Below are 17,504 nucleotides of genomic sequence, written 5' to 3'. Positions count from 1 at the left end.
AGGCTTTGAAGATTCACCTCTTTCTCAAAGACTATGTCCGAGCGTCGATGCGAGGGGAGAATCACCCATCCGTACGATGGTGCCAATCGATGTTAAGCTCCGCCTCTAGCAACCACATCGCCTTCTGATTGGCTCACTGAGAGAGTCAAATTTCCCGGGCACCTTCCTCGGAGCTCAGCGCATGGAGCCGAAAAACAATGCGTTTCGCTCGGGTTTGTTTACAGTGCGTCTTTCAAGATGGCGAATACGATAATTGCACGTATGGCGTACATGTGTGTGGTGCACGCATTACGCAATGGCATCCACACGCCATGACCGTGTGCATGTAACAGGAGCGGTGGCGAATCCACACATTTACAAATCGCGTTTTCATTGTGGTTGATTTGTCTATATCATTGACAACCCTTTTGAAGGCAGAAAATTGCTTGTGCTGGCAAGGGTCACGCTTCCTGTTTGTGTTGTTTTTGCAAGACACGCATATGTTGCTTTGTTCGGTGGTGCTAATTAAATCAAAACAAACAAACAAACAAACTCGACTCGTTAGTTTGGTGCGATCTTGACGTGTAGTATTTGAATATAATTAGTCACATGTGACCGCTCCTTTCCTCTCATCTACTCCAGTACCTTCATGCTGTCATAATTTCTTCTACTTGTACAAGTAGACAAGTTTGAGAATATCTAGTTTTCTTTTCACACGGTTATGTCATGCTACATGATTTTTGTTTCACTTCCGTTGTAGAACATTGCGGTAGAATAGTTTGGATAGAAAGCCAAACGAAGAGCACGCACTACAGAGCGAGCGTATATAAACCACTATAGCAAGAACAATGGAGCATGTAATCGTGCACGCGAGGACAAAGCATTCCCCAAACGTTGCAACTGGTGTCTCGAAAGCCGAATTATGTAAATGTATGCGACGCACCAGCCAATCGCATGCGAGACCCCGCGCCGTAGCAACGCTGGGGATATTGGCGCGGAGTTCGAAAGAAGCTCGAAACTGACGAGTGCGATCCAACATAGGGTGTTTAAAATTCCATTTTCGATAGGAAAAACTTAGTCTTATGCTATGAAATTTACTGTAGATGTAGAAAACATATCAAAGATTCGATTTCTGCAAAAAACCTAAATCGACAAAAATAATGGTCAAAATCTTTGTACCCCGCCTAGGAGGGAATTTCCTCTTGCGACTTTTGCCTGAAACCGTTGTCGCGGGTCACATTTGTCCACTGTCCTTTGAATAGCAACACTATTCTTTGAAATTCTTGTTTTTAATAAAAAATCCAGCAAAATCTTATCCTGATTTGTCTGTTAAAGTGTTACCGTCTAGGGTACATGTGTACAAACAATACATGTAGCTACTGGTGTATATAGGCAGCCACCGGCCACCTCATGCACACACTCACACACACACACACACGCCTCATCTGCGTAGGGTGGTATGTGGCAGCAGCGGATGAATAAAGGAGGTATGGAATTACAAGATTGTTGTGGCAAGCTTCCCATTACATACCGATTTTGAATCCGCCTCACACTGTGCGATTTCTCACGGTATATAATGTCACATCACAGAAGATTGCCATACGGCAAACAGTATGAGGTCTGTGACACAACAGCCTGCGATTTTTGAACATCCTACAGATGGAGAACAACGACATGCAATATCACGCAATGTTGCATTGAAACTCACCGCAAGCTATCAGCTAATCACTAGTAAAAATTGCACTGTGAGGCCGGCTTTAGGGCCTTTCATTTGTATGTCATTTCATACAACAGAAGCTTGCCAGCTGCTCAGTGCATGGCGATTTATGGGATACCACCACTCTGGGATCTGGCATATGCAGATCAAGGTATTGATAATAATAGGCCCCTAAAAAGTGCATGACTTCCCACTACTGAACAGGGCCAGGAGGCCGAGGGCGCTTCATGCTTTTAAATTATTGAAAGTCGTGCACACAAGATCCAAATTACTTTACACTTTAATCTGTGTCTCAGAGTTTCTTGGCTGGTACAGCTGTAATTTAGACCATATTATGGGATCCACCATTATATACCGGTAGACCCAACAGACCTAAAGTTAGATCCATCGAGCGGTTCCCCCAGTGTTTAAAAATCCCTAACGTCATGTGTGAGCAAATTCCAAATGGCGGAAGATGAATTCTGAGCCCTTTTTGGCTTCTGAACTGAGATCTAATGTTACAGAAATTACATTTACCTGAAGATCTATGTTCTAATGAGTAATGTTGTGCCTTAAAGTTAAAGCTCAGCTAGACTTCGGTTCTCCATTAATTTACATTGTAAACTGCACCCAACACAAGAATATCAATTCCAGAAAATAATCAATAGGGGGTCTTATGCTTGAAAACAGACGCAAGGAGAGTGTTTATGTGATACTCACGGGGCATATGTCAGCACTGCAGAGCAGTGTACAATATTATATGGAGCCCAATCCTCAGCGAAATGGCCAAAAACAGATGCCGTCGAGGATCGATTCTCCGGCACTCTCGTCGTTGCGGCGGGTTCTTGCGTGTTGTGCTGGTGATTCAACCAGTTACGGTATATCACACTGTTGATGTGTTCTTCGGGTCAGCAGCTACGTAGCAACTTTATTAAACAACAATAAAATCAGCATTTCACGGATTCCTTACTAAACTAGAAATCCATAGGACCCTCTCAGGCCGAGAACCAAGACGATTGTGATACGAACACACACACTTTCGCAATGTAGTATGTGTCATCTCATTTTCTCTTTGTGTACCCTACTTCTCTGGTATCAACGATGTGTGATGCTGCTAACCTTGCTCATTCACATTACAATTACGACATACACATTGTACGTTATGCACGGATGCAGCGGCCTCTGTGGGTCAGTAGCAGGAGCCAGCGAGTGTGTATGGTATGCGCTTTTGTGCACAGGTACTAGGTTTCGTCAAGCTCGCTTTCCAGTAGCGCCTAGCTTGCCAGAAAATTATTTTGTTCGCTTGCCTTCGGAGGGATTTCGCTGACTCGTTCAGTGTGCACGGAAACAACAGTAATGAAGATGCTAGTTTCTGCTCTTGCAAGCTTTGTTGGGTTACTCCAAATATGCCTATTACTCACTGATTGGAGGTCAGTGCTATTACCACGTAAGCCCATCGAATTCTGTTCCTGCGGATGCGTACTTAATATCTTTTTTTTTTCTTCACACGTCGTTATTTTTGAATAACTTGGTTGTGTGTATGTGTGTGCGTTTGTTTGTTTGTTTGTTTGTATGTTTGGTGTGTTAGTGTGTGTTTTTTGGTTTTTTTTTTTTTTTTTTTTTTTTTTTGGGGGGGGCAATATTTTGTCCTTATGACGAAGTGTATTCCTCTCAAATAAAGAACACAAAACTCAGAGATTTAAAGATGGAGAAATTCCGAAGGTTCGTTATTCCGAAGGTTCGTTAATCCGAAATTGAAAAAACAACAACAAAAACCACACACACACACACACATCGTTATTCCAAAGGTTAGTAGTAGGGCCTAAGGGATTGTTCTTCATGGTCGTTAGTCCGAAAACAAAATACTGGTAAGTTTAAATAGGCCTATATACTTCGAAGATTTTAATTCGTTCGACGTTAGTACCATACGCACCGTCTTCACATTTTCGGATTAACGAACCTGCGGAATAACGAACCTTACCAGCATTTCATTTTCGGATTAATAAAGCCTCTCGGTAGGCCTATACGAAATTCCATGTGTCCATGAACCTTATACGAATAACGACTGTGTTTCATTTTCGGATTAACGAACTTTGAACTCGTAGAAACGAACGTCACCTCAGGTTTCAACCTAGCTTCAACATATTATTCTCCGGTGTGGATATTTTCACACCAATGGCAACGCTTTAGGTATATAGTGTTTCCTTCTTCTTTTTTTTTCTTTTTTTTTTGGGGGGGGGGGGTATGGTGTAATTGCAAAGATCGTTATACCCATATTGAGTTCGACTCCAGCCGCTGGGTGGCAATTTTGTCACACTAAATAATTATAATTTATCTCACTTTGCGTATTGCGATTAGTACGATGTCGCTGACAGTTATGACATTGACATTCAATTCATTTATTTTCATTCTTATTTTTCTTCCAACAAAACATAACACATAACATTATTAATAACATTATTTCTATAAAAGTTTTCGTTAAATTAAAAGGAGAGGAGGAAGGAGAGACTGGCCAGAGGGTTGAACTATTATGAACTATTTGTTGCTGTGCCTTTGGAATTCGTATTTTTAATAATAGATTTGAGTTGAATTAAGCTTGTTGAATTTCGGTACAGTGTATATAGTATGCCGCTTCCATCCTCTATCAGCTCGATTTAGGCTTGCCTAGGCCTACAATGTCCAATCACTTACACTTAAATGTTGCAAAATAATATTCACTTTGGTTTCACATTGGCCTTCAGAAGACAATTGATAAGATCATCGCGATCACGAGCTTTCTACGGAATACTTTCGAGTTCAAGCGCACAGCGAGGCCTATTTTGAAGAGTTTGATCGCAAAAACGTAATAAGTGCCATTTTCAAACATTTTGAAGTATAAGTCCAAACCATCAGATAAAACAACGCAAAACCTTTTTAATCACACCCATTATGCTGTTGTCGCATATTCCTGGAAGGTATGATTGAAAATATCCCTTATTTTTTTGATATATTATGATCTTTGTTTTCCTTTAGCACATTCGTTAATCGGCAACAATCCATAATTGACAAAATATGGAGCTGCGTCGTTTTGCTATCAAACTTTTCACATTTTCAGCACCGTTTTACATATTCTAACCCTATCCATTACGTGGTTGATACATGTATTTTTTTCAGTCAAGTTGTTTCTTTTGTTTTGTGGAATAACTGCTTGTTTATCATTTCGGATTATCAAAGAGTCTGTCGAAATACTCACTCTCCATTGCATATACACGTGAACCTATCCTTGATTTCGTAATTGCAACGTGGGTGTATACATAAGTGGTGACAGTGATGACATATCGTTATCATATGAGACTGTAATTCAAACATTTTTGTGTGAATTGATATATCCGAAAGATCTTAAAGTATATAGCCTGTAATCCATCAGACATTAAAGATGAAAGCTTTATTTTTTTTTTTAACAAAGGGATACATTGTTTTTATGTGGGATGTTCGTTATTCCAAAGGTGCATTAATCCGAGAATGAACGAAGGCTCGCGGTTATTCCGAAGGTTCGTTATTTCGAAACACACAGATTCGGTTATCTACATGTCATGAATCTGAACATGAAATAGGGGCTCGTTATAATAATCCGGCGAACATCATGAGCCGTTATTCCAAAGGTTTGTTATTTTGAAGGTTTGTCAGTCCGAAAATGAATTAAGGTTCGTAATTCCGAAGGTTCGTTAATTCAAAAATAAAGTAACTTAAGTTTTGTTATTCCGAAGATTTGATAGTCCGAAAATGAAATAATGTCCGTTTATCCGAAAAAAAAAGAAGAAAAAAGAAGCGTGCGCTAACGAACTTAATTTTCATTTCCGGAATGCGAACCTTTGGAATAAAGAATTTTAACCATTTTCATTATCTAACTTCCCCAGTAATCTACGATGTCACCTATATTGAAAGGAATCATAAAAGCGAACTACATTGATAGGCAGGACAACTTGGAATTTCGGGACAGGGTATGCACCTAAAAACTTTCCGCATAGGCCTAATCATGTCGACGACAATCATTTTCTCTGCAAGCTATAATATACTTTTTGTTGATAGCGTCGTCGCTACTGTTGCTAATTGTTTGTTACTTTTGCCTGCATAGCGGTGTTTGGACTGTTGCAACTTCCACTTATCTGTTTTTTTTTTTAAATCATTTTCCCAACTGAGTCACCTTCGTGAAAGTGAAGCATATCGTGGTCTTTCGCTGCGATGTGGAGAATGACAGTACAATCGCCAATAGATGGCGCAATTGCTCGATTCCCTGCTCCCGCGTTAGCCTGTCAAGTTGCGGTGTGTGGCAAATAAATTTTTTTATTTTATCTATTTATTTTTTTTTACATGCATGAATATGAAACAAGAGCGCATTTAGTTGATGCTTAGTGCACATTTTGCTTCCCTTTTCTCTTCACTCCTTTTGCGTCAACGTCTCTTCTTCTTTTTCCTCCTTCTCGTAAAAGTTATCTGTATAACCTGAAGTCGTCCTCATAATCATAGAAAGTGTTCCGATTACCGACAACCTCCATCACCATCAAGCTGACCATCACGCACCACCACCACCACCATCACCAACGTATAATCATCAACATCAACATCAACATCAACATCAACATCAACATCATCATCATCATCATCATCATCATCATTATCACAACAAATATTGATGATCTTCATTGTTTTGCTTTCTTAATTCAATCAAGACACCGTAGGAGCTACTTTGTACAAGGAATTACGTTTGTAGTATTTCAAACACTGTTAGGGACGAGAACAAAATGTTCAGATCATTTGCAATGCGATGTATCAAAATTACCATCGATGCCAGTACAGCCAGTGGTGGATCCAGAGGGGGCGCACCGGGTGCGCGCCCCCTCTTTATTATTTTTTTTTTCATTTTTTGGTTAAAACAAAAGAAATAAAAAGAAAAAATGGGGGGGGGGGCACGTGCGCCCCCTTTAATTTTGTAAAGGCGCCTCCCCTTTACTGAATTCCTGGATCCGCCCTGCGGGTACAGCAGTCATATCAGTATCATAAAATGTACTTTAAACATGTGAACTGAAATATTTAAAAGATCTAAAGTACATGTATACAATTGACCAGGCCTTAAAGTTCAAAGATGTTTTTTATTTTGTTTTCCGGGGACCAACCAACTTTGAAATTCAAACGTCACCTCTACTGCCTAAAAGAAATCACAAAAGCAAACTACTTACGCTAAGGCAGGACAACTTGAATTTCGGGACAGGACAAAGCAGCATTCTTACACATTATCATGTGGACAACAATATTATTATTCTGCAAATACAAATGTATTTGTCCCGTCGTATTGTTGATAGCGTTGTGGCTAATGTTGCTAGTTGTTTGTGTCTTTTTTTCTTTCTTAACGCTGTTGCAACTTCCACTCACACTAGTAGGTGTTTTTTCTCACTAAATTGTTCCCAATTCCTAGATGACTCACCTTCGCAACAGTAACAAAATAAAGTTATACAATACAGAATGTACCGTCTGTGTACGGACCTTTAGAGTCCATGGTCCGTAAAGTGCCGGGGAAACAGGTGGAGAATGACATGGAATTACACTACAGTCGCCAATAGATGGCGTTGTTCCACGATACCACCAGAGGCCTTTCTGCTCTTGGTTCCGCTCCCTCACTATCCAGTACGAGGCGCGCCGTGGCAATGTGTGGGGTGTGAATGGAAGTTGCAACACCGTCCGCTTACAATGATAAGACACAAACAATAGCAACAGTACTTAGCGACAACGCCATCAAGAATGCGACGTGTTAAAAGGAATTACAGGTTTTTATATTCTTTTGCAGATTTTTTTTTACTGTATAGTGTGTTATGCATACTGTTGTTCTTTGAACAATTATTTTCTCTGTGCCTCTTGTGAATAGCGGTGGTGGAAGGCACATTTCCACATTCGTATTTATGGACAATAAAAACATTCATACAAGAGCGAAAATACAAACAGTTTCTCCTTTCCTTAAAGAGAGGGGGAGAAAAGAAGAAGAAGGAGAAGAAGAAGAAGAAGAAGAAAAAGAAAAAGAAAGAAAGAAAGAAAAGAAAAAGAAAAAGAAAAATACGTAACGGACCTCTAAATACATTAGATCACTAACTGGTTATTTTCCACGGGCGAGATGGGTGCTATAAACTTTAAAATCACTCGGAGGGAGCAAACATATGGAACGTGAACGCATCCTTAAAAAAATAAAAAAAAGAAAGAAAGAAAGAAAGGAAGGAAGGAAGAAAGAAAGAAAGAAAGATGATCAGAATCATGACTAGCTGACACGTGACACGGATCATCACCATAACAGACTAATCGCCTGTTCCTTTTCTTATAAATGACTAATATAATCCTATCATCAGTTTTACCAGTTCGAACAACATACCTCAAAGGCAAACAAACACACAAAATAGCATAAATCTCTCCCCCCCCCCCCCCCCCCATACATCCTTGGCGGAGACGGAGTATGGTCTTGAAGCTCCTTGGTACGATGAACAGCGTTAAAAACTATGCTGTCTCCCTCTGCAGCTTGATACACGCAATGTCGGATTGTTATTGTCGTGACCAAGAACAGTAATATAGTTTGCTATTTTTGCGTGATTAGTGTACGTCTGCATGATGTTGTTGACATAGATTACGTTACACGCATTTATGCATCACAAAAGAGAGAGCAGATAACTCAATTTTCATTCCGAATCAATAACCAGTTATCATCTGAGACAGCATAAACGAAGACCTCATTTGATTAATTTCGTATGAATTATTATTCGTGTTTGCTTAACGGTCTGTGGTATGAAATAAAATTTAATTTGAATACTCCAGTGACTTGTGTCATGACAAATGTTTAACGGGTAGTGACCATGAAATTACCACTGAGTGGATACATTTCATGTTTCATCATATACGAATATTATCCCATATACGCAAACAGCCACCAGTCTGCTCATGAATCCGAATATCACACACAAAATAATGTGATGTCGACACGACTGTAATGGTTTCTCGTGTTAAGTGCTTTACTTTTTATACAGATTCAGAAATATTCCGCGAGTCGAATATCGTGCTAAAACAAGAAGCTACTTAGAAGCAACTTGTGCAAGTTTTTTTTTTTTTTAAAGATTTGTCGAAGTGGAATGTTATACAACAATATGACGTGTCACATAATGACCAACACGCTGCCACATTCTTTCACTGCATGCGTAGCACATTGGTACACTGTTTGAGTACGGATGCGTCAGCGAATTATTGGGCAGTCACATGACCATGATTATATAATGACATGAAGGCGTGCCAATATCAATGAACTTTTTTTTTCGGAGCACACTACAGTATGTCATGCATGTGCACTTACTGGAATGACGACTGGCGATCAATATTATGCATCATTCCAATTAAATGTACCATATAGGGCCTACTTCTCTATGAAAAATCCTAATACACGCCACAAATAAGTCTGTAAGTTATTACACATTTTTGTGAATGGTATACTTGTGGAGTATAAAGACCTATGTGGTTATGAAGTGCTCATTAGATCTACTCGGTGGATGACACATGGAGCCATGTGTGAACACTTATACCTTCTATATCTCTTTTTCTTTAGAATTATATTGTATAATTTTAGTTGAATTTACGGTTAACGTGCAGAAATAATATGTATAGGCCTATCATTCAGCAAGGAATAACTGTTTAATGATCTTACGTAATTTTATTTACTGATTCAAAGGAAGTGATTTATTTCCTTATCTCGACATTCGCGCATCTGTGTCAATGTGATATTTCCTTCACTGTTGTCAAGTCCTCCAACCTTTAAATCTTAACGTTAAGAATTCTAAATTTAATTCAGATGTTGGATTTACCATTTCAGAAATGATGAATCGAACATTTTTTCTTTTTTCTTTTTTGAGGGGGGGGGGGGGGCGCTGTGACATGGTGGATAAGACTCCCGATCGGAGGACTCGAGTTCGAATCCCGCCCGGTGCTTATACGTCCTTGGACAAGATGTTTTACCCACCATGTCCCTCTCGACCCAGGTGTATAGGGGTACCTGGCAACGCTGGGGTTATGTTATAAAATGGCAGGGTCTTGTGGTAGAGCAGTGGCAATACTGAAAAGTCTACCCTGGGTAAATAAGACGTCTTCTTCTTCTTCTTCTTCTTTTTATTATTATGATGATGATGATGATGATTGTTATCATTATTATTATTATTATTATTATTATTATTATTATCATTGTTATTATTATTATTATTATTACTATTACTATTATTATTATTACTATTACTATTATTTATCATTATTGATTTCAACATTTAAAGGTCCTAACAAAAGGTTGGAGGAGTGACAAACATTCAAAACCATTTCAGTTTAGATTGTTGGTTTGTTTTTAATCGACTTCCCTGATGTTTTCATGTTTTGTTGTTGTCTAGATGCATATTATGTTCTCTTAACAGTACGGATTAGCCGTCGACCGGCATGCTATTATAATCAAGATTTGATTACATAATGCTAAAGTTTAAGTATAAAAAGTGATATGGATCATCACGTAAAGGGCGTTCAATCAGCTACAAACAATATTATTAACGTTCAGTGATTTAAACTATGTGGAACAGAAGTGGGTAAAAGAAGAAGCAAAAGAAAAGAAAGAAGATGGAAAAAATAAGAGAGAGAGAGGAATATTTGGAATGTTGACGGTCTGCAAATTAGAAACAACATTCATTTTCACTGGTTTCATGAAACATACTCAGGGGCGGATCCAGGAATTCCGTGAAGGGGAGGCGCCTTTACAAAATTAAAGGGGGCTTACCCGCCCCCATTTTTTCTTTCTGTTTCTTTTATTTTAACAAAAATTAAAGGGGCGCGCTCGGTGCACCCCCGCCTGGATCCGCCACTGTACTGAAATATCATATCTTAGTATGATGATATAGAAGTCCCTTCATTAGCATCTTGTATCAGCATCACTTTTTTGTACTTTGTTTTTGGATATCTCAGCTATTTCAAAACTGATTTTCATCGAATAAGCCCTGAATTCCTCTTAGAATTGTATGCTCTTTGACATTTCATAGAGTGGTTTCTAAGTACCTCGTAAAAAAAGTTGAAAGCTGAATCCTCATCTCAACCAATACTACTTCAGTACCGGTTTTTGTACTACACGTACTAAATACTACACTCTATCCCTTCATTCACATCAGATCGTGATGATGCAGCGGCTGTGTGTATGCTAGGTCCACGACGCTTGGCTGGTACATGTACGCACGTACGTACGGATGAGATGTTGGATGCCTAAAACCGCCGTGCGTGTGTTCGTCGTGATCGCGCACGCTCGCTCGCAATGGATCGTATACTAGTAAATGATTATTGAGCGAGCACTGCCTGATGCCCAGCCGAAAACCAGAGCATCGTCCTTAATGTTTTTTCATACAAATGCCAAGGATATTTTGTATATAAAATGATGAGTGCTTGCGATTCGGACTCTCTGAATATTTGCAGATAGGCAGCGGATATACACATCGTTTTGTGTCCATCCCCATCGCACTTTTCATGTTTTATGGAGTTGAAAGCGTCGCTCTCCATCCAGTCGTCTGTTGCCGGCCAGCGGTCTGGAGCTGTGCAGCTGTCCTCGGCTCGTCGCCGGTTGGTTAGGGCTTCACCTCTGCACTGCCAGGGACGCTTAGCCGGTTGTCGCAGTTAGTAACGAGCAACAAACGAGATGCACGGGCAGCGGTGTGTGAGTCACGGCGCCGGAGAGATGCGGCGGCGAGTATGCCAGGAAAAGAGGACGGGTGTGAGGGACGCGCAAAGTCAGAACTCTTTTGAAATGATGTCGCGATCAAAGAGAAAAAAGGGGAATAACATTTGGTCTGTATCATTGGTGCTCTATGTTATATTTCTGTGTTTATCAAATGGAAGAGTTTCGGCAGAGGACAGAGTAGCAAGTGACAATATAGCTCTGTTTGTGGACGAAAATCAGCCGCCAGGAACATTTGTCGGGACAGTTGCAGATCCAGCAGATTCAAGAATAATCAACTCGTACGTGTTTCTCTCATCTTCCCCTCCACAAGAATTCCATCTCAACAGAACTTCAGGTGTGATAACCACAACAGTACGCATTGATAGAGAATCACTATCAAGTGATTTATTCCAGCTTCCAGTAACAAAAACTTTCCAAAGTGGTGCAAGTAATGTGGTGGAACTCAGCATAACAGTTAATGATCTGAATGACAACACACCTGTTTTTCCTCAACCCACAATAACAGTTGTATTCTCGGAGAATGCCCATATTGGTAGTGTACAAATCCTTCCATCGGCAATGGATATCGATAAAAATGTTAATGGGTATGTGAGCAGCTACAGTATCGAGAGTGGTAATGAGGATGATATTTTTTCTCTCGAGACCTTCCGTCCGCGTGAGGATGCAGAGTATACAGTCTCACTTACAACAAGGAAATACTTGGACAGAGAAGCTGTAGACTTTTACATTTTAAACATCTCTGCAACAGACAACAGCTCAAATCCAAGAACTGGATACCTGACCGTTAATGTGACCATTGACGATGTCAATGACAATGCGCCCAGCTTTTCCCAAACGTCATATTCAGCCAGGGTGAATGAGAGTGCAGCTACTGGTGCGCTTGTCGTTCGCCTTGAAGCTACTGATCTGGATCAGGGTTCAAATGGTGAAGTTGTGTATGGCTTCAAAGATGGGATAAGGTCTGAGCAGTTCTCCGTGGATCCAGATACGGGATGGATATCACTGTTGCAGAGCTTGCCCTACACTGACCAAGGCTACAATCTGGAAGTGGTAGCCACAGACAGAGGTGTGCCACCCCAGTCGAGCATTGCATTTGTAAGCATCCAGGTTGAGGATGAAAATGACCACAGCCCAGAGATTCATGTGATACATCCTGCTGAAGCTGATGTGAATGGAACAGTACAGATCCCAGAAGCTGCACGTCCAAATGATTTTGTCTTTTCATTGCAAGGCACAGACCAAGACAGTGGTGTGAATGGCCAAGTTTCGTTGTCCCTGTTTAGTGGAAATGAACGTGGTGATTTCAGATTGTTGATATTTGGAGGAAATTTTGGTACAATATTGGTAGCGATAAATGGCACCATCGACAGAGAGATCATGGCATCATACAACCTTACGTTTATGGCGGCTGACCTTGGAACTCCCCAGCAGATTTCTTATCGTTCTATCATTGTTCTTGTTGTGGATGAAAATGATCACACGCCAGTGTTTCTCCAGGAGTCATACTCTGCCCAGTTGAATGAATCGGTTCAAGTTGGAAGCTTTGTCGAAAGTGTGACAGCGTATGATGCTGATGAAGGAATAAATGCTGTCATTACTTACTCCATTTCAGGAGATGAGTTCGGCTGGTTCAGTATTGACCACAACACGGGTCTTGTGACTACCAAGGCTGAGCTTGATCATGAAACCTCAGCACAAGTAATTTTGACAATAACAGCATCTGACCAGGGAACAGAGCAGTTGTCCAATGTCACAACTCTTGTCATTGATATACTTGATGATAATGATGAGTATCCTTTGTTTGATCAAAATATCTATAATGCGACAGTTCCAGAAAATTTAGCCCCGGTGGACTTGTTTCAGGCAACGGCTACTGATATGGATGGTGGTGTATATGGTAGTATCACATACAGTCTCGGTGTGACCCAGCATGCTGACAAATTTAGCATTGACCCATCCTCTGGGATGCTAAGCACAGTTCTTCAACTAGATCGTGAAGAAATGGATTTCTATGAGTTTGAGATCCTAGCCCATGATGGTGGTTATCCTCCCCTTGTTTCAACATCGACAGTACGTGTCCAGGTCTCTGATGTAAACGACAACAATCCTGTGTTTTATCCAGTGGACTACTTTGCCAGTGTCGTTGAAAATGAGGCAGCTGGTGCTGTCATTACCACTGTGACAGCATCAGATGAAGACATTGGTGTCAATGCAGATATCACATACACGATATCCAATTCATCACGGTTTGGTATTAACAGCAGTTCTGGTGTAGTGTCCACTCTGGAGGTTTTGGACCGTGAGGAGCGATCATCATACACACTGGCTGTAACTGCAACAGATGGTGGGGGACTGATATCACAACCTGCAACCATCCATATCACGGTCACTGACACCCAGGACAACCCACTCCACTTTGAGCAAAATCCGTACAGATTTCAGTTGCAGGAAAACAATCCGAACATTACTGACGTAGGAACAGTGAAAGCCACAAGTTTGGACTTGAATGTTAACATAGCGTATGTGATCACTGGTGGGGATCCTGATTCCTTCTTTCGCATAAATCCGAATTCTGGCATGCTGACAACAAGACAGTCCATTGACAGAGAATCTCAAGCTTCTGATTTGTTTCAGCTCACTGTCCGTGCCATTGCTGGATCTCAAAATGGTGAAACAACAGTTGAGATCGAAATTTTGGACATAAATGATAATGCACCACAATTTGCAGTTTCCCAAGACCAAGTAGATATTGTAGAGAATTGGGAGATTGGATACGAGTTCTATTCAGCCCGAGTTACTGATTCTGACAGTCCACCAAACAACCTCATTTTGTATGATCTATCAGTGAACGTTGACAATCGATTTGGCATCAACCACACTTCCGGAGTGCTTTACATCAACAAAGATCTACAGGTCTATGATGAGAAGGAGTACACTTTGGAAATCCAAGCCACAGACTATGGTACTCCGCCCTTGTCCTCTACTCTGGCCTTGCTTGTAAATGTGCGTGATGTCAACAATAATGCACCTATATTTGTTGATTCATTCAATACATCTTTGAAGCTCGTAGAGTCGGTGCAAGTAAACACAAGATTTGTTCAGGTTACAGCAACTGATGCTGACCAAGGTACCAATGGTCATATTACATACCGTATCACAGATGGAAATGACGCAGATAATTTTGGTGTTTTTCCGGATGGTTTCCTATACGTCAAAAGTGCATTAGATCGCGAGCTTATTAGCTCTTACGTCTTGACCATTGAAGCTATTGATGGGGGTGTGCCCCCTCTGAGTTCTACCATTTTCCTGGAGATTGAAATTCTGGATGAAAATGACAATCGACCACTCTTTGAATCTGCTGTGTACAATTTCTATTTGTTGGAAGAGGAAGAGGCTGGAGTCGAAGTTGGCACAATTCAAGCAATAGATCCAGACATCGGGCGAAATGGTGAACTCTCCTACTCCTTCACCTCTAATAATTCATATTTTGCCCTGAATTCAATGAGTGGAGTAATAACATCTAGAGTGAGACTGGACAGAGAGAGTCTTGTTCAGGAACGCAGGCCCACAACATTCACAGCTCGTGTTCGTGTTCGTGACAATGGCATGGACTCCCTGCAAGACCATGCAGATGTGAACATTCACATTGTTGACAGCAACGACAATGCTCCTGTCTTCAACCGTCAGTTTTATCAGGCATCTGTCTCCGAGTTGGCGCAGAATCAGACTTTGATAATCAGAGTGAGTGCCACTGATGATGACAGTGGAGACAATTCATACATAATCTACAGCATTGTCAATGGGAATGAAGAAAGAAAATTCTACATTGATCATGTAACAGGGCAAATAATACTGATCGCAGGATTGGATCGTGAAGATGCTGATGGCTACCTCCTAACAGTGAAGGCTCGTGACGGTGGTGCTGTTCCACAGGAAGCTCTTGTTGATGTGGAAATTACTGTCCTGGATGAAAACGATCACGCCCCAACATTCCAAAATTTGCCTGTAGAAATTGAAGTCACTGAGTGTCTGCAGATTGGAGATACCATTGGACTTCTCAATGCTACTGACATGGATATCAACAGCAATGGAATGGTTTCATACACAATTACAGGAGGAAACCAAGATGGCGTATTTGGCATCACCCCTGGTACAGGAGTGGTATATCTGACAGGACTGCTCGACCATGAGGCGACATCCAGTTACAACTTGGATATTGCAGCAAGAGATGGGGGAAGCCCACCACTCAATTCAGTTGTGTCTGTGGTCATCAATGTTAGAGACTGTAATGACAATGCTCCTGTCTTTGCATATGTTGGGGTGCCTGAAATCAGTGAAGAGGAATCCATTGGATATCAGGTCGTCAGAGTTCAAGCTACGGATTCAGATTCTGGGGTTAATGGTATGATTCTGTACTCTATTCTATCACAACAACCATCAGGAGATTTCTTTGCCATTGACCCTAACAGTGGTTGGTTGAGCACAAATAAGCGCATTGACAGGGAATCAACCACGACTGCTACCGACCAGTTCACCCTCGTCATCCTTGCCACTGACCAGGCTGTCCCAGAGGAGAGCAGACGCGCGACTTCTGTAGAAGTTGTCATTTTTGTTCGTGACATCAATGATAATGCACCAACATTTACTTCCCAGCAGGCGGTCATCCTACCAAGAAACACCAGCCCGAATTCAAAGATAGCAACAATTCATGCTGACGATCCTGATGCAGGAGTCAATGGCCAAGTGACTTACACCCTGGTCACCACCAGTGTGCCTTTCCAGCTGAACCTCAATACCGGTGAATTGACTCTCACACAAGCTGTTCGCTCCTCTGTGAACCTCTACTCTCTAGTTATCCAGGCCCAGGATGCAGGCAACAATCCCCAACAGCAAACAAGCACGTTTACCTTGACAGTAATCGTCTCTGATGGTCAGCCCAGTGCTCTTACATTTTCACAGAACTCCTACTCAGAGAGAGTGTCTGAAAACCAGCCTGCTGGGACAGCTGTACAGACTGTATTTGCCAGTTACCCAGATGGCCGTTTGGCTAACATAGAGTACTATGTTACTTCAGTACAGGCAGGAGGAGTTGACCAAGGGAACCTGATTGTAGCTGATCCTAGTAACGGAATTATACAGACTGGGGCCATCCTGGACCGTGAGAACCTTGAAGGGGGATCTCTTCTAGTGGCAACGGTGTATGCTGTGGATACGAGTTCTTCATCCTCTCAAGTTACAAGTGCGCAGGTAAAGACTGATTTTTGTTATACTGTATTATTTTTCTGACTTGAGTATATATTGCATAATGCAATATACGGTATGTATTTTAAGCTGAACACCCAAATTTATTTCAACATCTTGAGTGCTCAAGTTATAAGAATATGAAATTGTACTGTTGTCTTAAAAGTAGCTCTTGAAGGTAGCTCACTTGTCCCCCTGATTGAGCCTTTTCATATCAGTGACTATGCACTAAAGTCTGTAGAATTAAAGATCTGTATTTGACTTGCATAATATGTGTGAGCTATACCTGTTATCTCACAAAAACAAAGACTACATCATTATAGAAGTATGGGCAGGTCTCTTTAGGCATTTACCTGGAGTTGAAAGGAGCTGAATCTTTTTGAAGAGGTCTACAAGCTGTCTACATTATTGTTCATTGAACAAAAGAGAGGAAAAAGTCAAAGCTTATGTTTGTTTGTGTTTTTTAATTCAGGTTGCAGCCAGAAGTTCAAAAAATATTTTTAAATAAACTGGTATTGGCATTTCCTAACCACTTGGCTGCAGTTGTCGCGTGCAAGCAAACAGTTTCACCGTTGTGTCCCTATTGTTAGGTTCCAAAATACCCTTTTCATATTTAATCTTTTCAAATGCATTCACAAATCCCAGCCAGCTCCCTCTTTGCAGGAGGTTGAGTTCCCATGTGTGCACAGAATAGGGGGAAAATATGTGCTTTTCATAAATGCATGTTATGCTACAGTAACCATGACCCAATTACATTAATAATTTACCCCATTTTGTATTGAGTTTTCAACTTGATCAAACTTGATAGGCAAAAACATCCTTTCAAATAAA

At 40.9% G+C, this 17,504-nt stretch overlaps 2 protein-coding genes across 2 annotated transcripts in view; one reads left to right on the top strand and one right to left on the bottom strand.

The window, feature by feature from the left end:
* LOC139718266 (RING finger protein 150-like) overlaps positions 1-2,761 on the bottom strand; it is a 55,577-nt gene extending 52,816 nt beyond the window's left edge. Inside the window, exon 1 of the mRNA XM_071629748.1 lies at positions 2,396-2,761. The gene's annotated coding sequence lies outside the window, so the exon portion shown is untranslated. The remainder of the gene's footprint in view (positions 1-2,395) is intronic.
* An 8,296-nt stretch (positions 2,762-11,057) lies between these two features.
* Positions 11,058-17,504, top strand: part of LOC139718297 (protocadherin Fat 4-like) — a 108,683-nt gene continuing 102,236 nt past the window's right edge. Inside the window, exon 1 of the mRNA XM_071629781.1 lies at positions 11,058-16,679. Within this exon, the coding sequence (XP_071485882.1) occupies positions 11,391-16,679 (5,289 nt within the window). The 5' untranslated portion in view covers positions 11,058-11,390. The remainder of the gene's footprint in view (positions 16,680-17,504) is intronic.

This window comes from Diadema antillarum, unplaced genomic scaffold (assembly GCF_040938485.1).
Source record: "Diadema antillarum isolate AM-2024a unplaced genomic scaffold, OU_Dant_1.0 scf00000092, whole genome shotgun sequence".
Classification (NCBI taxonomy): domain Eukaryota; kingdom Metazoa; phylum Echinodermata; class Echinoidea; order Diadematoida; family Diadematidae; genus Diadema; species Diadema antillarum.
Note: the sequence above shows the minus strand (reverse complement) of the source record. Positions and strands in the feature narration are given on the sequence as shown.